Raw genomic sequence first — 21,507 nt, 5'->3', positions numbered from 1 at the left:
GATTTTGTGGTTGTGAATCACTCTTGCCTCCCTGGAATAAATACCATTTGGTCATGGCGTAAGGTCCTTTTAATATTCTGTTGGATCCACTTAGCTAAAATTTTGTTGAGAATGTTTACATCTAGGTTCACCAGAGCTATGGGCCCATAATTTTTTTTTTTTTTTATGTCTTTGGTATCAGAGTGATGCTAGTCTTGTAAAATGAGTTTGGAGTTATTGCCTCTGTTTCCTGGAAGAGTTTAAGGAAGATTGGTATTCATTCCTCTCTAAAATGTTTTATGGAATTCACGAGTGATAACTTTCTTTTTTTTAAATTGTAAAATAAAAACCAGATTGGAATAATTTTTTTCTACTTTTGTAAGGAAGAGAAACATAAGTACACACCTAATATTTTATAACTGTATTTCTTTTAGGTGCACAGTTGGATAAGATGGGATTCACAATTCTCAGAAAATGCATCAGTGCGGTTGAAACACGAGGTAACATGTTTATCTGAATCATGGTATTCATGAAAGGCTCTAGGTATGTAAAATCTAAGAGTCATTTAAAAGGCTTATTGCAACATTACATGTTGGAGAATGAAAAAAGGAAATGCAAAGTGCACATCCATGGTGTCAGACATTCAGTAGTTTGTTTACAATGACAAGGGGCGAGTCTGCCCAGCAGTGAAACACTGAAACAAATTACTGCTTAAATGCCAGTCATTAGGAGAATCAACAGGGTTGATCACCCAGTCCTAACCACTTTGTGCTCATGTGCTGTGAATACACTCCCATCGTCAGCTATCTCATTGGCCTTTTAAAAAAAATCAGTTTTGTCAGTGTAATTTACATACAGAAAAACACACTGATTTAATTGCCTGAATTGATGAGTTTTGACAAGTGTGTGTAGTTGTGTATTGACCATCCCAGTCACAGATTTCTATCTCCCTCCAAAGTCCTGTTGTTCCCCTGTGCAAGTAAGCCCTATTCTCCCCTTGCGCTTTCGCACAATGAACTGTCTTTTTTTGTTTGTTTAAAGCATTTTCTGCTCATAGACTCATGGACTATAGAGTCTTTCGTGTCATGCTTCTTTATTTAACTGATTCTGAGATTCTTCTTGGTGGGTATATTCTCAGCTCATTTCTCTTTATTGTTAGGTAGTATCCATTATGTGGGGAATACTGCACTTTGCTCATTGATTCACCTGTTGATAAATATTTGGGTTGTTTCCATTTTAAATGTAAAGAAAATGAATCCTTTCCTCATCCAGAAGCTCAGAGCCTTTTTATTTTAGTCCCTGTAGCCATTCAGGAGACTTACAAACCCATCCCTTTATGGAAGTTGACTTTCTTTTTTGTTCAGAGACTTAGGAAAGTATGGATAAATTGAACATTTAATTCCCTTTTCTAGAATGTATGTCCCAGTCTTACTTGGGTGACTTAGTGGGATGAAGCAGTGCATTCACGTTTTCTGTCAAAACAAGGTCTTTGTTATAAAGCCAGGATGCCACCTGTGAAATAAGAGTCCTGGATAACAGATGAATACGAGCTGTTTTATGATTTGGGGATTTGCCCATCTATAATAAAAACTCAAACTCTGGAAAGCCTTTTCTCCCTGACACTCTCACAATGACAATTCAGGCTGTGACAGATTTTCATTCAAATGTCTTCACTTTCCTAGTGCTTTAAAAATTTCCAAAATTTTGAAAAAATACTGTGGTTTTTAAGTCTCTCTTCATCATTTATACTTTTGTGGCTCTTGAACTGCTTAAAAACCTTGACTTATATTACTTGCATTCTTAGTATTGTGAGAAATTATTTCCCAAAAGCAATGTTTTGCATGACTTGATTCTGCCTGAACTGATAAAAATCTATCTAGACTATTTTCTTATAGATATGTGTGGCTTATGGATTGTTAAGTACATTGAATGGAATATGTAGACTAGACTCTGCATGATTGAATGTATTTTTATAAGTAGTAAATCATTGCCTCCTTTTAACAGAAGAATGAGTCTGCACATTTTAAGCAAGATTTTCTCATTTAACAGTGAAAAGCAAAAAATGTTTTTCTTTTTAAATCATTTGTTCCTAAAGGTCATTCATTACTCTAGTCTTTTCGGTTTTAATGGAGTAGTAGATGAAAACTAGAGTTAAAGGAGTCAAGGGCTGGGTCATATTATTTGAAATGATGAGAAACCTTGTAGAAGTTCTAAGGCTTTTGTCCTAAATTTGGAAGTTCCTTCCATTAAGAATAATGCTCTTAACTGATTTTCCCCAAATCTGCTATGATGGCTGTTGATATTTTTTTATGCTACAGTTGTAGCACTACTTTTCATTAGTTAGGATAAAGCTACTTTATGTTCCTATTATAAGAAACCTGCATGTGTCTTGGCCTGAAACAGCAAAGAGGTATTTCACGCCAGGCGTTGAATGGGAGGATTTGTTCATCCCTAAGACCTGGGTTTGCTGGCTCCTGGTTGCCTTGTCCAAGGAAAATGTCTCTGAAGGGCTTTGTACCAGCAAGTGAACACACAGGCCTTGAAGTGAGTCACATTTGCTCACAACTAATGGGTCAGCTGTGAGCTGGGCATGGGAAAGGCTTGTGGGGGATTTTAATGCTTCGGTACCTCAGCCCTGGGAGAAGGCTGGCATACTTGTGTTTTACAGCTATGGACACACGCTCGTTCCCTTCATGTTAATAATACCCTGCTACGCAAGGATCTTTTCTTTTTTAAAATAACAGAAAAGTTCTGAGGAAAATACCACAGTGTTCTTTTCCCTCAATAACAGGTTAAACTCAGATCCCGTTAAACCCAGTTCTGATCTGAAGCCACTCAGCTGACCGGTGTTTGTTGTGCAACCACAGGTGTAGTCGCCTGGCGATACAAACGGAGGTCGCTTCCATCTAATCCTTGATCCATTAGAGGTAGAGAGAATAGAAAGATTTGTAAGCAATTGAAGTATGCCAGGTGATAAAAGTGTTACAAGTTTGCAGGGATTAAGAGAATTTGAATGCATGCGGATGGATTGCAGAATATTTGCTGTTAATTGAGGACTGAGTTCGGTAATAGGCTTCCTGGATTTAGAGGCTAGGAAAGTCTATTTTGGCATTTTGAGAAACCTCAGCAAAGATGTGGAGACAGAGTGTGACAGCAGTAAGCCAAACTGGATTGGAAAGGAAGCATGAAGAAACAGTAAGAGCTGGCATTCAGGCATCTGGATTTAGTTGTGAAGGAACTGGGCACGTACCGGAGGGTGGGGGAGAGCAGAGTAGCCGCAGACTTGGAAAGGTAGGCCTAAAACCAAGTGTTGGTAGCCCTGTGTGGGATGGCTCAGTGAGAGGGAGCCCTCAAATTCAGCCTAGGTTGGAATATTCCATGACTGATTCAGAATAGACTTGTCTGTGGTGTCAGATAGCCTGGAAACACCCCAGGGATTTAGCAGCTGAAGTTACATTTAGCAGTTGGGTGGACATAGAAGATCAGAGTTCTGTGAGGAATTACACTTTCAAAGATTTACTTTGCAGGTGCAGGAGATCACGGAAACTGGAGTCTACGGCAGACCTGATGATATAAATTGGGACCACCAGGGGTGCTTCTTGAAAACACAGATTCTGGGACACAGTTGGTTCTGTTGAGTCAGAACCTTGGGTAGCTGGGCTTCTGCTTAGACAGTGAGCGGTCCACCAAGAAGAGTCAAGTGGAGAGGGGAAATGTGTCTCCTTTTACTTTTAGAGGAACGAAGAAGCCTTGAGGGCTTTCTCAAGAGAGTACCCTAGGTCATAGATCCACGTAGCTTTTGGGATGATGGCACTGAGAGTGGGCATTGGGGTGTAGCATAGACCCTCCTAAAATGTGAGGCAGGGAGAAGAAATAACAAAATGGCCCAAGGTGGCCAGTGTCAGTGCATTGGCAGCTCAGGGCTTTCATATTTCAAGTGCTTTGTGGGTGAACTCAGAGCACATTCAGAAGTGTTCATGGTGTCCCCCTGTTCACTTGTGCCTTGTGGTAGTTTGTCCCTTTGTGGAAAAGCACCCCGTTATTTTTAAGCCATTTACATGGCCTTTCTCCCATTGTCTTCACCTTATTGGAAATAAGAACTTCAACGTCCCTGAGGACCCAGTGCTTGGGCTGAGATCCAAAGGGTGATGAGGAAGTGTCCAGGTACATGAGTTTGGGGTGTCTGAAAGGACTTTGGCAGGGGAAGAGAGGGGGTCCATGAGAGGACATTTGAAGGAATGTGCTGCCTCTGACCCGAGAGTCACCGCGCTGCCGAGGAGTCCTTGTTACTCCAAGAAGGTTCATTCTCCCTTGGTGGCTTGGGCGCTGCAGGGTTTGAAGTGCCAAAGGCAGTGCAGTCAGTAGGCATTGGGGGAAGAATCTTCACTTCTTGGACCCCATGTTTCTAAAAGAATGTGACTAGGATTTGTATTCATCCTGTCTCCCCACACTCATGTGTGTAAGGCTAAGGAAGCTCACTTACAATTGTGGAGAGTAGGCTTTAAATGAATTTATTTCCCCGTCCCACCCTTTCCCTGAATTGTTTTAACCATGCTGTTTCCTCTGCACCCCCCACCCAACCCTGTGGCAGTTGCCTTGCCTAGTGGTGGTCTCTGTACTTCACATATTTATTTCAGGGACTTTCCCGTTTCCTTGGAGTGGAGCAAATGTCTTATTTATTCTTTACTTGACTCTTGTTTCCAAGCACAGTCAGCACCGTAAACAGTAGTCAGCGCCCCGTAAGCAATTGCTTTTTGCTTGAGGTGAGAGACTGGAGTAAGACGCCACGTTGGTGACAGGATGCTGGGTTCCAGTGGTTGGTAAAAGTATCAGAAGAATTTATTCTTATATGTGACTGGAATCAGTGCTTTTTTTTTTTTAAGATTTATTTATTTATTTATACAAGCACTGGGTACAGTCAGAAGCGTGGGAGGGTGAGAGAATTCACCAGAGCCAGAGCGGGGAGCAGAGCAGGCAGAAGGACCGAAGTACACTGCTGAGGGGAGCAGCGGGTGGCAGGAGAAATCTGCGTGCCATGCAGGACCCTCTCCCGGTGGCCGGGAGCAGCCCGGGATTGAACCATTGCAGCAGAGGCTGCAGGCAGCTTCGCAACCCAGCGCTCAACCTCTGCGCCACCAGGGGGGCCCATGGAATCAGTGCTTTTAAATAACACACATAGGATTGCTTTCCCTGCATTAGGTATTGGCAGTATCTTTCTGAATTATGGGGAGGATCTTAGCTATAGATAGAAATCTCCATCATATTACATGTGAAGATTCTTGAGGTTTCAGAGCTTAGAGAGTAATTACATAATCTCTTCAAGTAAATAACTCCTCTTCCTAAAAAGGAGCTACCTCCCATACCCAGTATATTGTTCTTTTTTGGAATTGCATGACACCTATTTTTTCAGGTGCATGCATTTATAAAACATGCAAAAGCAAAGTAAGACTTTGGCTTATGTAAACTCCTTTTAGTTGCTTTTTTTTTAAATAGTCATCATGATTTAAAAGTGAATTTGTATGCCACTTTTGTTTATGAAATTGCTCTTACAAAATCTTCCATATGTGAATAATTTGAATATTCACTTTAACTTCTAGAGTATGGCATTAAAATGTCGGTCTAAGCAAGCTGTCAGTTATCAAATTCAGCATTGTAACAAGCTGTGAATTCATGGGATAGAAGTCGGAAGCCACTTCTAACATTTGACAGTCTTTGATTTGTTGCACGTAAAAGTGAATTTCTCTTTCTTTGGAAAGCAGAGTGTTAGGTGTTTGGAAAAAAATCTCACGTTGACTTGAGGATTTTTTGCTTCAAGAGCACTTCTGGAATTGTGTGAGGGTCTCAAGATGTATCTTACAGAAGATGATGTATGTAGTTTCAGTATTAATCTTTGCATGAGGGAAGCCGCCCAAAGTGAACTTGCATCATATTTTATGATGATTGCACATTAATCTTAAATTGCCAAGGGCAAATTACGTGCAAAATGAAGAAAATAAGAACAGCTGTCCCCAGAAAATTTACAGCAAGTAAAGTAGAGTTTCTTTCTTTTTTAATCATAATGGGTGTGAGATGAGTGTGGGTGGATCCAGAGGACAGTCTTATGTGGGAAGAAGCTTGAAGAGTCTTGTGCTTCTGCAGAAATGCAAATGCAAAACTGAAATACTCAACTCAGGCGAGACAGGATTGATTATTTTCTCAATTAGTGATTTTACTTGTTTTAAGAACAAATAAGCTTCCAGATGAGTGGTTGAGTGAAATTCAAAGGGGCAAATGGTAGCACTAGCTTGCTGCAGAGCAGACATGCCAGGTTTCATGTGTGTGGGTCAAATTCTGCTGAGGTCTGTGGCATTTTATTGCAAGGCCCTTTGCACACGCTCAGCTTTGTGGTGGGAGCGTGAGCTCAAAAGTGATTCAAATCTCAGTGTCACAGTTGCTCCACGGCATGGCACTTAGTTCTTGAAGCTCTGTCTTGATGTCACCGTGTGTAATGCGGGATAATGGTAATGTCTGTTTTGTAGTGTTGTGGGAATGAGAATGAATGCTTGAGATGTTGGCTCACATTGAGTGCGCAGTAAATTTGAGTTGTTTATTTAGAGATAAATCTGTTAATTGTGGCCAGATAATGCAGCAGTGCCATTAATTGATCAGGGCTTTGGGAGCATTGAGCAGCTTGGTTTAGCTTTTTCTTAAATTTTACCTAGGGAAATAAATCACCTGAATTTACTTTATCTAGTCATTTTTACGTGACTTTTGTAACAAGCAGTACAGTAAATGGGTTTGGCTTTCAACCTTGTGTCCTTAGCGTCCTGTGGACACTTGAGTATCCGGAGAAATAGAACATCCACAGGACGGTGAAGGACAGGGGGGTCATCCCTCCTGGACAGCCAACTTTTGTCTTGAGTGTGTGAGTCTTTTCTACTTTATATAAGTAATATTGTGCTTCTACTTGAACTTGAGCTCCATGAGTGACGAGTTTAGGAAAACTGCTTTTATTTAACTGCCTCATCCATTCCAACATACATGACCACTTCCTGGTGGCTGAGAAGGCACATGTTAGCTGGACTTCAGGCATCACTTTTTTGGTTGCTTCCTGTAAGATGAATTTTGGTAGAAAAAATGGAGATACAGTTTCTGTTCTTCAAGATTACCTTCACTCTACTTTCAAGACTGGAGTCACTGGGGTTTTATGCTACTTTCACATGAATAAGTTATCCTGCATAGTTTCATGGTAGACGATGTGAGACTCTTAAAATAGAGACAGGACGGTTTGTTACTCTCAGTAGCCAAAGTATTGCGTTTTGTGCTGGTTCCTGGACCCCCAGTTGATTCCCAGGGGCACTGCAAAGAGGTTCAGATGCTATCTGCACATTACGTCTATGCAAGACCACAGACAAATCCATTCTTTGCCACAGAGGGGGAGATACTGGAACAGATGGTGTTCAGCTACATGACAGTGTTGCTGCCATCTATGAGTGGGAGGCTGTGGTGTGCGATGTTGCTCTGTGGCCTCAAGGCCAGTGAGGCAGATCCCAGGTGCTGTGTTGCATAGTTTGTCTCAGTTCTGCAGGTAGTGGTGACAGATCTGAACAGGGGTGTGTTCAGATCTTCAACAGGCAATAGAATTGATGGGAGACAGGTTGACTGGCTGGATTTTAGAATAAATGCTGGGAGAAAATGATGGAAGGCTGGCAATGTAAAGAAGACATTGGTAGGAAGGCAGACTTAGCAGAAAAACAGAATCTGATGACCTGTTGGATGTAGGAGGCAAGGAAAAGGGAAAAGCAAGACTAACTTTACAGCCAAGATAGAAGGAAACATCTTCAGCCAAGACACAATGCGGGAGGAGCAGCAGGTTTGGGAGAAATATAGGTTGGTTTTGGATAGTCTGAATTTAAGATCCCTGTGACATTTCTGTCAGAAACAAAGTAACAGGAGTCATGGAAGGAATTATTTTCATAGAGGTGAAGTTTTGAGTGTCAAAGTCATATTTAGTGGGTGATGAGACAAGAACATAATGGGGCAAAGGGCATAAATTTGGGGGGGATTGAATGTAGGGCATTATTTTCCAATTGCATGTAGGGCATTATTTTCCAATAATGGAGACATAGCACAAAGGGGTAGGAGAACCACCAGAAGGAATCCAGAAGATGGGGGATTCCAAGGAGCAAGTGAACTGTCAAATATTCAGAAAATTCAGGAGGACCAGAAACTTGCTTTTGATTTAGTGATCAGAAGGCAAGAAACGAGAATAGTCTGGGTTGAGGTTCTGCTTCTCTGTGATACTCTCCTAAAAATGCTGTGACGCAGTGGTATTTTTCCATTTCACATAAGCAACTGAAGTGAAGAAACATGATTTGACTTGTATAAGTCTCAGAGCTAGAACGTAGCAGACAGCAGCTCAAATCCAGTACTGAGAATTTTAGTGCTGGTCTCTTAACCACAATGAATGTAACGAGATGGGGTCTCTGTAGGCTCATCTGAAAATTTTGGAGATGATGAAAGAACAGGAAGTTTGAAACTGTAGACTGGAGACAAGGGAAGGAGGGATGGAAGATTCAAGCATCACTCTCTGAAATGCTCACCTGGATTTGAGATGAAGTCATTTGCAAGTTATGCCTGCCTTCTTTCTATATCAGTGCCATCATGGACCTCTCGGGGTCCAAGAAAGTTTTAACTTCACAGAGAATCTCAGTAACACCTTGGGAAGTCTCTCAGTGGCAAGACATCATGTCAGTTTGGAACCCGAACCTGGCAATACCTAAAATCCTTATATATTTTATGTTTTCCAGTTATTTTACAGACTGGTTCACCCCATTCCCACGAAAGTCAGTAGTTACTTGAGCAAAATTGTCTTTCTTATTAGACTCAGGTGTATATGAGGAGCCTAGGACTTGGCCCAAATTCAGAGTAAACCTGCCAGAGATCACACAACTGGAGAGTGGCAGAGCTGGAGCTTAGGTGCTGGTTTCCTGACTTTACAGAATTACCCTAAGGCAGTAGGCAGAGGGCGAGAGGAAGAGTTGGTTGACAACACAACGTAGTCGTGACCAGGTTGCTGGATGCTACTGGAAACATAGAGCCCATGAAATCCCCCTTCCCCCAGGTTTATACTGTAAGACTTACACTTTGCACCGTGAGCAAGCACACTGGATGAGCTGAGCTGGTGCCTCCGTTAGATCCTGGGACATCTTGTCTTCAGACCTTTGAGGGGCGTTTGGAACTCCAGGTGATAATAATGAAAGAGGTGACTCCGAGTTGTTTTGTAGCTTTGAGCTTCTGTCCAGACACCACTGGCTTGGGCGATGGGCCAGGAGTAACCCTATGACTAGGGGCTGTCTGGTCTGAAGCCAACGTGCTTCCTCTGGTGTCGGCTGGAAACTGGAAAAGAGGCCAGCCACTCTGAGTACTGGGGCTATGCATACAGTGCTGGTTATTCTGGCCCTCGCACAAAGGTAGCAGCTAATCACCCAGATGGCCTTGGTATTTGAGACTTGGGTTTGAAAGGATGAGGTTTAGAGTTAAACGTGTATGTGCTTAGAGAGCCCAGAATATATCAGTACTTCCGAGATAATTGTCTTAGGCCCGGAGTAGGATGTTTGCCCTGTACATTCCCCATATTTCTCATTGAAGCTGGAATGGGAAGCACTGACAGAAGTAGAGGTGATGGCCAGCGGCAGTAGGTTTAGATGAACTCTTTTGCCAGACTCTCTGATGTCTGAGCTCAGTCTCTGGTTGGTCCAAGCGCCGGAAGTTCATGTGCATGAAATCATGAGGCCCGTCCTCAAAGTGCCTGCGGGTGAGGAGGCTATTCATCGTGCGACACAAATGGGTTTATCTGGAAAGAGTTTGGCTAACCTGGAAAGAGTGAGGGCTAACCTGAAAGTGAAAGCAATTTTGTAGGAAGAGAAAATGAAGATGCGTTCCTGGCAGAGAGCTGTCTGTAATGTTTTTCTATCTGCCGCCCAAATAATTTCCACCCAGGGCAGATACTCCAAATGTTATTGGTGAACAGGAATTTTATATTTTCTGTGAGTCATCCATATTAAGTAAACTTTGACTGTCTTCCCAGCATGTGTTATATTTTAGGAAAATGCGGTGTGGACTGCATGCCTGGATTAGGGTGACTTTTATATGGACAGGACTGTGTTGAGCTCTTTGGATATTGATTTTGAATTTTATGCTGCAACAGCAGATTTTAATGAGTGCTTGGTATGTGAGGCCCGTGCTGCTGCTTTACGAATGTTAACTTTTAATTTTCCCAACATCTATTCCATCATCACATTTTTCAGATAAGGAAGCTGAGATCCACATTAATTTGTCAGGCCAGGCAGCTGGGTGGTAGTAGAGTGTTAAGCTTTCAGAATATCATGACCTTGACTTGTAATAATTTATGGCTTGCAACCTCAACAAATTTGTGTTCCCAGGCTATGCCTTTTGTTTTTTTGACTAGAATCAACTCTCTAAAGGTTAAAGTTTAGTATTATGTAGAGCTGCTCATCTTGCCTCAGCAATGAGCAAGATATCCAAGTGCTAGAACTCCTCGCTTATCCTACTTTTTGTAGTATTTAACACATTGTAAGTGTTACAAATAATGCGTATGCGTACTTCTTCCAAAGTTCTAGAATTCTGTAACTTAAAAAATTACAGTGTCTTAAATTTAGGATGTTGAATCTTGGGCACCTTTGGTTGGAAAGGCCTGAATCATTCTTGGTTCTGTGTGCTTACCTATAAGACTAATTTAATATGAACATGTATTTCTGACCTCACCGTAGCATGTTAGGAGATGCCCAGTATCTAGGGAGAATCTCTCTGTGTAGGAACCTGGTTATTTTCACATAACTGAGCTCTGTGGGTAGCCTGGGAAGTATTTAGTATAGTTAGACCTGTGCACATGGTGTTTATTGAGGGTTAGTTATGAATATATGTAAGGGACACCTAATCAGGTCTTTATAATTCCCTTGTGACCTGACACATTATCCATGAGCCTCTCACTGCTCTTGTGAGTCGCCTATTTCTAGTGTCTCATTTTGTGGCCTTATTGCTGGATGCGTCCTCACATCTTTCCTAATCGCTTTCTCTCTAGTGCATTTTCCCTTTTCTTGCAAGATTAACTATTGTTGTAATTGTGTATGAAAATAGAATTTTAAAGCATTTAGAAGTTTGATTCATATTTATATGCATGTGAAATCATCTGTGTGTGTCCACAGGCATGTGTGCATGTTACACAGCCAGTAGGAGAATTTGCCTTTGCAGTGCTGGTGGGATATAAAACTAGGTTTGCACTCATGTCGCTGTGTATCTGCGCACACGTGCTGCATTTATAATGCCGATGCAGACTTTGGATATAAGGCCTTTGAAGGCGAACATGAACGTGAATATTAATGACCTTTTACCTGTGCTGTCAACATGCTCAAGTGCAAATAGAGACTCAGACTTTCTGCAAATATTGATCAACGACCATGTTCCACGCCAAGTACTCTGCTGGTTACTAGATGAGAGCTGAGTGAATTTTAGTTTATGGACCATGGAATTCCATCATTTATTTTGGTAGAATCATACACCTGCAAAATGCTTTTTAATAATTTTGTGCTGTTACACTCCATCATACTCTTTTCCCTTTGAGTCCTTCTCCTTTGGTTATGTCTTTTTTCTAGTTGTCCGTCATCGTGTTGTCTTGTATTACTTTCTGCATCCCTTTACTAGTCAGCCATCACATCATTAGTCATTTATTCAGTTTATTAATTTACTCGGTTCATTTGTTAGGGCTAGCCTAAGTGTTGAGAACCACGCAGAGTATTAAGGCCACTGAGCTGCCAGGTTTAAAATCTGAATCCAAAAAGGGAAAGAGAGGAAAGAAAAGACTTGATGTTGCTCTTTTTGAATTCTCTTAAAAATTTTCCTCTCTGTCTTTGCTAAATTCTGCCTCAGTGCTTACAAGATAGTAAGTACATGATCATTTTTATAACGTTAACTGGAAAATGTCATAGAATTTCTAGCCTTTTCTTTCTCCTTTATTTCCTGTTTTTTTGTCCCTCTGTCCTCTCCCTGTGTACCTTGCTGTGTGCACACGTGATGTAAACGGCCTGTCTTCTCGCCTCGGCTTCCTTAACTCTCGATGCCACTTTCTCTTTTCTTCTTACCGCATTGACTTGCCAGTTGGGGCCACTCCAGCTTTGTTTCCGTCTCTTGGGAAATGAATTTACCCAACACCTTAGGTTCTCATTTCCTTTTTATGTCGTTTTTTTATTGTCCCAGGCGTCTTCTCCTCCCTCTGCTTCTCCAGCTCACCCACGAGGCTCTCGGAGGTGCCCGCTGACCTTCGCTAGTTCTCTGTGGCTGCTTCCTGCAGCTGAGTGGACTCGGCTCCGGGAGCCTCATTCGGGCTGCCGAGGGGGGAGAGGTGGGGAGAGGTGGGCAGAGATGCTGGAGAAACTTCACTCCTTCCCCTTCTTGACCCTGTCCTCCAGGGAGGTGCAGGCAGTGCTGGAGGAGACAGGCGCCCCGGGGAGGCATGTCTGGCCTCACCTGCTGCACGAACCCTGGTCAACCTCAGCAGCTGCTCATTCCCGAGCATTTCCTGCTTCTCCCTGCCGAGCAGAACCAATGTCATTTATTGAAAGAAAAAAAAAAAAATAGGTCTTTGGGCCTAACACTTTGACCAGATAACATGTTTTTGTTTTAACGTTAGAAAATCCGATATCTGTCAATGGATCTTCATATCTGAAAAAGTTTTGATAATGATTGTGCGCGTGCGTGTGTGATGCTAAAGCTCAGGATTCGTTTATTTCTAAAGAGGCTGATTAAATAACTATTAAAAATTGTGTATTTTAACTTTTCAGCTCCTCGTATGTCTTATGTTGGCCCAAGTCCAACCTGTTTATGGTTCTAAATTTCAAGCCAGGTCAAACTAACCATACCTGTTCTGCACCCGAGTTTTCTAGGCAAGGCACAGTGAAAGCCGTGAAAACAGTGAACAAAAGGCAAGGTTGACCTTGTGTATTTCCCAGAATTCCTCTTTGTGTTTGGGGAGAAAAGATCGAACACAGGTCTGCAACCCTGGTTGGAAAATTTGGAGGTTGGCTGCGTTTTGGGATGAAGTGTTTTTTTTTTTTAAATGGTATATGAGACATACTCCGAATAGGTTTGGGGAAATTATTTTTAGTACGTTAAAATATGCATATTCATACTGAATGGGGAAAAATAAAGCCTTAAAATAACCTGATGTCAGGTCAGGCATCCCAATTTTTGAATTTGAGAATTGTAAATAAGGGATGTGGGCTTTGAAAATGTAATCAAGTGTTAAATTAAAAGGAATTAATTATGAGTCATTTTCAGAAACAATGGAATATTAATGTGGGCTGGTGTCAGAAAAGGTGGGATTTGACTGGTTTTCAAGGTCTGGAAGGGGCTTCATTTTGCTCATTGATGAATCTAGGGCAGCTTGAATAGCAACTGGCACATATTTGATGAATAAATATTTGTCAGAAGAGTGATTTGTGAAGAGAAGGGCACGAACATTCCCGTCAGCGCAGACTTCGCTTGAAGGCAGTTGTAGAGCATGGAGTGAGTCTGGTTATTTGTGGGCAGTGGTCAAGGGTCTGCTCTGCTGAGGCTGGACAGGGGTGTGAGAGGGGGCATGTGTGGTGGGGTCTGGTGGATGTTAGTATTTATGCCTAAATGCTTGCTCAACTTTGGTGTGTGTGCTTGGGGAGAACTTAGAAAATCAAAATGGTTTGAAAAGTAACAAAAGAAAATGTGATGTTCAGAATGGATTGTGGTTGTTTCCTGCAGGGACGCCTTGATTAAGGTATGTAGGCAAAATTCAAGAGTGTTGATGAGGTAGTAGAGATCGTTGGAAGTTTGAATAAAATGTAGACATTGGTCCTGTTGAGTTAGAAAAGGGATAGGAAGGAAGTCAAAGAAAAGGTCATATTTCTCATGCATGGGGGTTAGAAGCAGTGATCCCTTTGGCTGAAAGAGGGACATTGTAGAAGAAAAACTGGAGAGAATATGGTAAACCCAATGATTGGATTTGGCATTCGATCCATTGATTGATTGATTGATTGCAATTCTGGAAACATCTGATCTCTTTCGTATGATGTGCGTGTTCATAGATATACAGTATGTCCCAGTTTTCTTAGGCCAGAGCATTTCTGAACAAGGAAACTGGAAACAAAGCCCTGCCTGGCCCACAAGTATATGTGTTATTTCTGAGCTGCTTTTGTATCAAGTGTATTTAAATCCCATTTTTCAAAAAGTAAAAGCTGTGTTGAGTAGCATCGATTCCCCTATGCCCCTTCCATTATGCATTAGCAATTAACTCCACTTCTCTCAGGTTGATGAATTTGAACTTGATCAATTATCTGATCGTAATTACTAGCACAGAGTGATGATTATTGCCAAAGAAACGTTCTTAGTTCATTTCTCCATATATTTCGTATGTCAGGCGCCGTTCATAGAGGCAGGTTTGTTTGGCTGCGGACTGTCTTGCTCTTTTGGCTTCTGGCCCCAAGGTCAAAATTCTTTTTAATTATATAGTATTTTAAACTATTGGCATGTAGCTTTGTGACCTCCAGGAGAAAGAAGGGACAGACTAGTCTTTGCTTCTGTCGTGGGCTCAGACTCTTGAGTTTCGTTTCCTCGCCCCCACTCCTGGCGGCGTGACTGCTCTGCCCTCTTATCTTGTGGCCAGCGAGCCTCCCCTTCGCATGGTGCCATTCTGCTGCGTTGGCTCTTTTGCATCCCGAGTGGACGTGTATAGACTGAAGGGCTGGCTCTTGGAGCTCTGTGAGATCACCAGAAGAGCTGGGACTGCCTAACAGCACCGCAGACAGGGTGGGTTAACAGCAGGGGTTCACTTCTCCTAGTTCTGGAGACTGGACGTCTGCGATCAGGGTGTTGGCTTTTCTCCGAGGACCTCGTCCTGCCAGGTCGGTGGTGTCTCTCCCCGTGTCTTCACAGGCTTTCCCGTGTCCGTGTCCTGATCCCTTTTCAAAGGTCACCAGTCATTCTGGAGTGGGGTCCACCCTGATGATCTCATTTTAGCTTAGTTGCCTCTTTTAAAGACCTCATTTCCAAGTAAGTCTCAGTCTTTCTGGGGGTTAAGACTCTATAATGGGAATTTTGGAGTCCATGACATGTAAGCAAATGGGGTATTAGAGAAGCTTAAAAAGAGTAGGGGCAAATTGATAAAAGGCAAAAAGAAAAAAAAAGAAGGGGAAGAAATACTCTCGTGCAAGGGATAGTGGACACTTTTGTCTTCTGTGATGGGCCTCTCCTTGCCCTCCTCTGTATGTAGCCCAGGGCACATGGCTGCTGGTGTGGGGCTTAGAGGTAGGTCTGAGGCTCAGAGAGGTTTCCTGCCCAGCCCAGGATTTGAGAACTCAGGAGGGTCAGAGCTGTCACTTGAATACAGTCCTCTAGTCCCGCACTGGTGTTCTTTCATCACCCTAGCAGGGCAGCAAGAAGAAAGTAAGCTCCCTCTGGGCGCATTCCATGGCCTTCTTGGTGTTGTGTTGTTTTGTTTTGGGAACTTTGGGGATAAGACATCTCCTTGTCAGCCAGCCATGTTCTTGTTAGCTTTAACATTTGTAGTGCAGAAAATAAACACACAGGCAGAGAAGCTGCAACTCTTTTGAGAAATAAAGATAGGAAGCCACTTTTTTTTCCTAAGTCCTTATTTTAGCGTGAAAGTTAGAAGGATAAAAGGAGTGGAGAGTAGTCCTGTGAGCTCCCACCCTCTTATTACTCGGTCTCAGCAGTTCCCAAGATTTTTTTTTTACAGTTCTTCATCTATTGCTTCCTCTCTCTCTTCAAAGGAATGCAAACTAGATTACTTTCACTCCTTTCTGCATGTAAGTAAGTTTACAAATGTAGCCATTTTCTAACTTACCTTTAATGCCACTCAGTTTCCCCGATTGCTTTCTTCTTGTGATTGGTTTCCTTAGATCAGAATCTGAACAAGGCCATTACGTTCAAGACACTAAATTATATTTGACAATAAATTTTCTTGCCTTTCTGTCTTGTCTGTTACGCTCAGGGACACTTTGTTTCCAGGTCTCTGCAGAGAGAGGATGCAGTGATTGGACACACATTTTATTGTATTTGGTTGCTCCTCATGGGACACAGCTTGTAAAAATAACAACAACAAACAAAACAGTTACGTCTTAGTTTTGAATGCATTTCCATGGTCTTCAGGAAGCATCCAAACAATGTTTGTTTTTGTGTACTAATCACCATATTATTTTTAAAGACTAGAACTTTAAAATTAAAAAAAATGTCAAGAATAAGTAAACTCAACAAACAGAAAATTGATGATCACGCTTTACAAATGCCATTGGCATATGTGGGTGCTACTTATCGACTTATTCCATTATCATGGACTCATTACATTTTGTCCACATGCAACATTGTTTTGGGAGATTATTTTCCAGCCATAACTCATGAATACCAAGCTGCTAAAACAAGTTGGTAAACACTTGCTTTTGTCAAATGTTATTTTTATAGTCAACAGGAATGCTGCTAATGTCATTTAGTAAAGATCCTGAATGCAACTGTGGGTTGACAGCTTTTAAAATATGATTTTGTATTTTGCTAACATTTCATCTCTTCCAATAGGTATAAATGACCAAGGATTATACCGAGTTGTGGGGGTGAGTTCAAAGGTCCAGAGACTTCTGAGTATGTTGATGGGTATGCCTCTTTTCTAATCATTTTCCATGCATTGTTTGTTGATGTTCATTGACTTTAATATTTTGACTTTAATATTTTTTAATCACGTGCAGCATACAAGGGAATCCATCTTTTTATCCTACTGCCTCGATGAGTTTTCTCCTGAGCAGAGAGAGACAGAAGTAGACTAGTGTTTACATCATCACAGATCATCTACTCCCTCTTTCCTTCCAAAGAAATGAAAGACAGTGCAGCTTGTGAGTGCTTGCTTCTCCTGAGACAGTGGCATCCCGGCCCCTGCAATTTGTGCAGCTTCCAGATTGGCCGTCCAGAGTCTTGACAGTACATTTGGTTGGACAAGACCACTGGGACTCGCTCAGCTTTAGGGAGCTTCCCAAACTGTCATTTGACAGCAAGGGTCTGATTCTCAGGATTCATTGGTATTCACAGTGGCTTTTTTGTAGTTTGCACCAGGCTCTCCTCCAGAACCATGCCTGCTCCATCTGTGCTGATAACACAGTGTTCTTTGGCACTGCAGACTAGAGGAAGCCAGCAAGTGAATTCATTTCATTACCCCAGACATTATGTGAATGACAAAGCGCTTTTACATTACCCACTGCTGTCAGTTCAGTGCCACCTGTAAGACACTCTACTTCTCTTCCTACCCCAGAGCAGGCTGCCTCTTGAGAAGTGATGAAAACTCATCAGGCTTGGGGGCCTGTATGTCAAACCAATCTGTCCTTATGACCTTGCTAAATATTAATTTATTTGATATCTCACTTTAATTAATCAATATTAACAATGCCCTCAGGTAATGCTGTCAGTGCTTGTAAACCTGCCTGCATTTTAAGGCATTGTCGCAGAGACTCATTTTTTAGGAAGCATAAACCAAGATAAATAAAATCAGCTGACTTGTTACGGATAGGATTGCTTGTTTGGCTGTATTTGAATTAAGGATTTAATAAGCAGCAACCTTTTTTTAGCTATTAACCACAGGAAAAATTGCCCGTCATCAGTTGGAGGGCCTTGTTAGAGTACATTTGCTTTCAAGAGCTGTTTTCATTTTCTGCCTCTCTGGTTTAACTTGGGTGTGCAGCTTTGGCAGTCAGATTTTCCTTTTTACCATGAGTGGTCTCCAAATTAAATACACTCAGGTTGCCAGGGGTTCAGTAGCAGCTGGAAGAGTTTAATGGGGCTACGGCATCTGCTTTTAGTTAATTTTAAAATTAGAAACACTTCTCATTTGCAAGATGGTGTTATAATGATGGGAGCTGGAAGACTTGTTGGTATCAGAAGGGGAGATGTGGACTGAAAGACCCACTTTGGCAGCAAATTGGTCTTAGGAATTCTAGCATTTTGCTTATCTTCTGGTTCATGTGCAAGAGAAGTTTTAACATGGATATCTCTGTGGTCACCCTGAAGGGTTAAGCTGTCTGGAAAACTGTTCTTCATCTCCTAAAACCCCACGCACACTGCGTCCTTGAACTCAGGTTGTCACTTGGAAATGTGTCAAGATAGTCCTTCACTTGAGGGTGTTTTGAAATATCTAGCCCCACAAAAATCTGTGACCTGAAAAACTGTTTTCGCTTTCCATGAGCCTCGGACCAGAGAAGTCCAGGACACAAGCGTGACACAGCCTCTTTCATGTTGCTGGCAAAGGAAATGCTGTTTTTAGTAATATCATTCAGCAAAGAAAGGAAGCTCGAGAATTGAAAATACTGACTTGTTATTTCCTTATTAAGTAATTCATTTCAGGGAGCTACACAATGTAAATTACTTAACCTTGAAATAATTCTTCGTATGAATTGAAGATTGTCAATCACAAACTTTGGATTTTATTAGCATTAGTATCATCTTTTTGTTACTTTATGCTACCAACTCATACTCTGACTCTTAGCAAAATAGATTTATTCACTGTTTCCTAATAAATGTAGGATTTCCTTAGGATGATACTTTACTTTGTCCTGATTTAGTGAGCATTGAAATTGAAATTATCTCTACCTCTTCTAAAAAGGATTTTAAGAGTTTCTGACTAGTTGTATATACATTATCTGTGAGTATTTTCTCTCTCTTTTTCCCCAGCTCTCTAGTGTTTAAAGTTACATATCTTAATGGGGAAAAGTTGGGTGAGACTGGTAAATTTTAAATTTGCTCTTTTAAATCATCACTGTCCTCTTCCATTGGTTAATTTTATACATTTGTGGTAGTATGCAGTTATTTTTAATTACTATGCCTGCAAGTAATGTTTTTGTCAAATTTGATTTCTTAAAAGTATTATTTGTAATGTCATTATCTTTGTAGAAATGAAAAATCTAATTTTTAAGAAAAATTTGCAAGTCATTTTGTATTTTTTTTGACAGGAAGTTCTATTTACTGGGTTCTTGAGAGCTCATTATTTACTATACGATTTTTCTCTTGCCTTTTTTTTTTTGCCTAAAATATTTTTTTTTTAATTTAAAATACTTAAAGTATTCTTTAGATATGCAGGTGTAAAAGTTCGTGATGATTTCTAGGAAAGACAGGGTACTTAGATCTTGCTTGTTTTCTTCACTTGTCTATTTTTTTGCAGTTTCCCCCTTCACAATTAAAATAGAGAAAACTGTTTCTAGTCTTCTTCCCTCCTCCTCTACCCTCCCACCCCTTTGTTTTCTCTTCTGTGCTTCCCACATGAAATACTAATGGTAGCTGATCATAGAAAGTTCTCGCAGTAGACAAGTCATTTGCCCTCCAGGTTAGGAAGGGAGCAGAGACTGCCTGGCACTCTGGGGGGATGGGAGTTGTTAGCCTTCTTATTTGTCTAACATTTTCGAGCAGAAGTAGCAGTCATCTGGACTGCCAGGAACCTTCTAGCCTTTCCCTGGACCATGCTTATTAAGTTTCTCAAAGAAAATGCCCAACTGAGTGACTACCTTCCTTTCCAAGTCATTTTCCTTTCCAGCCCCCTTTGCTCTAACAGAAGACACATGGTGTGAGGTTGAAGTTAAAAAACCTATCTTTATAATAGAAACAAAATTTGGAGTAGTTGGGGAAGGAGGTAGAATCACCTAGGGAGGTGTCCTGGGGGAGTCAGGGTTTCTTAGTGAGTTGAGAGTGTTGCAGATTAATTACAGAACTGATTGGTAGATGAGAGCTGATAGAAATTAGAATTGTCATGGCTTCTTCCTTTTTGCCTGCCGGGGAATGAGAACATCAGAGCAGGGGAGGGAAGCTGCAAGATCATGTGATGGTCGCTTGTACATGCTGGTGAATTTGGTGGTTATTTCTAAATCTAATTTGCAAGAAAGACTAGATGATTATATTTAATTTGGAGATAGAATCATAGAAAATAAGACTAATTTAGAAGAATTTTATTTTAAAAATATTAACATTATTTACTTAGTAGGACATCTTTTCATGTAGATTGGGGAAGAAACCGAATATAGCTAATAAATATTGATTGTTGGAGTATAAAGTGCATTTTGAAAGATCATTCAATCATTGTGCTTCTTCAGGTACTTTAAAACAGACTAGGGCTTAGTAGAGAACCAAACACTTTGTATTTAGGTCAGGCTAGAAACTTCCAGTATTTAAACAAGTGGCCATTGGTTCTATAATTGTGAAACATTAACCTCCAGTAAGACAATTATTTGTACCTTGGCTTGTTAATTTAGATTTTTAACTAATCTCTGTGGTTTTGTCTTTTGGTCAGAAAAGAAGCAAAATTTTTATTTGTGGTAGAACCTGTATTCTAATAGAACATGACAATGCATTTTTAAGTTTTAATTCCAAATAAGTTATAACAAATTTGCCTGATCCCAGTGCATCTACTGATTGTAAAGAACTCCTAGGCATGATTGAGTTATTTGAAAACAGTGAAAATTTAATAGAGGATTGTTACCTCAGACACTATGTAGTCATTAGTTTCTGATGTGACAGCTACATTTTATTGCATGAATTCAAAGCATGACTTATTTTTCCATAGAAGAGAGTATAGATCTCAAAATATGGAATGATAAATTAGTGGAAACTTGAAAATAAAAGATTTCCTTTAGAAGCCTCCTGGATTATAAAGTGGTGATTTTCTGGTAGCAAGTTGATTGAAAATGTTATCTGACTTGTATGTTAAAATGAGATTTAAATAATTGATTTAATGAGAGAGAGAATATTCAGTTACTGAAGTAATTGGTTGGCAAAGCCTTTAGAACAGAATTATTTAGTCCTAGTTATAAAGGATTGCACCTCTAATCAGGGTGCTTAATTTGATTTCTTGAATGTATCTGTGGCTTGTCTGACAAGCTCAGTAACAAATGAGTTCTGAATTGTAGAAACTGATCAAAATGTAATCAGTGTCAATTGCCATTGTTGTAGTTTATTGCATATTGCTGTCAGTTGCTGTAATCAAGAACTGTTGAAGTGCTTTAAAAAGCCTCCAGACTTTTGAGTAATTGACTTCATATGTATGATGTTACGGCTGTGAACTAACCATCACTTCCTGTTTCAATGTTTTGTTTCCCCCCAAAGTTTGAGGATAACATTGAGTCGTCATTCAACCTTTCTCATGCCCAAGCCAAAAACTTTTGAAGTGGCCTCTGTGACTTAATGTGCTGGGCCTATTTTGACAGGTTTTTCTTTTTCATGCCTTTTGAGAGGAAATACTAACAAGATGTTTCCTTGCCTCTGTAGACAAGTACAGGGTAAGGGAGGAAAACGCCCCAAAGGAGCTAGATTTTTTTCTTTTTGGTCTTAGTTGATACATCATTCTGGAGTGAGGGAGATCCGGTGTTTCTGTTAGGTACCTTATTTTCCCCCTTACATGATGGGAGCGCATGAACCTGGCAAGTTTGCACTGGTGGTTTGCCGGCTTGCACGGGAACCCTT

The 21,507-nt window shown here is 40.9% G+C and overlaps 1 protein-coding gene across 1 annotated transcript in view; it reads left to right on the top strand.

The window, feature by feature from the left end:
• ARHGAP10 (Rho GTPase activating protein 10) overlaps window positions 1-21,507 on the top strand; it is a gene marked incomplete at both ends in the record, with an annotated part of 223,928 nt that overhangs the window by 119,214 nt on the left and 83,207 nt on the right. Inside the window, 2 exons of the mRNA XM_084245750.1 lie at window positions 414-479; window positions 16,597-16,671. Coding sequence (XP_084101876.1) covers window positions 414-479; window positions 16,597-16,671 — 141 coding nt within the window. The remainder of the gene's footprint in view (window positions 1-413; window positions 480-16,596; window positions 16,672-21,507) is intronic.

The sequence above is a fragment of the Talpa europaea genome, assembly GCF_964194135.1.
Source record: "Talpa europaea genome assembly, chromosome: 10".
Classification (NCBI taxonomy): domain Eukaryota; kingdom Metazoa; phylum Chordata; class Mammalia; order Eulipotyphla; family Talpidae; genus Talpa; species Talpa europaea.
This window is presented reverse-complemented; position numbering and strand designations above follow the sequence as displayed.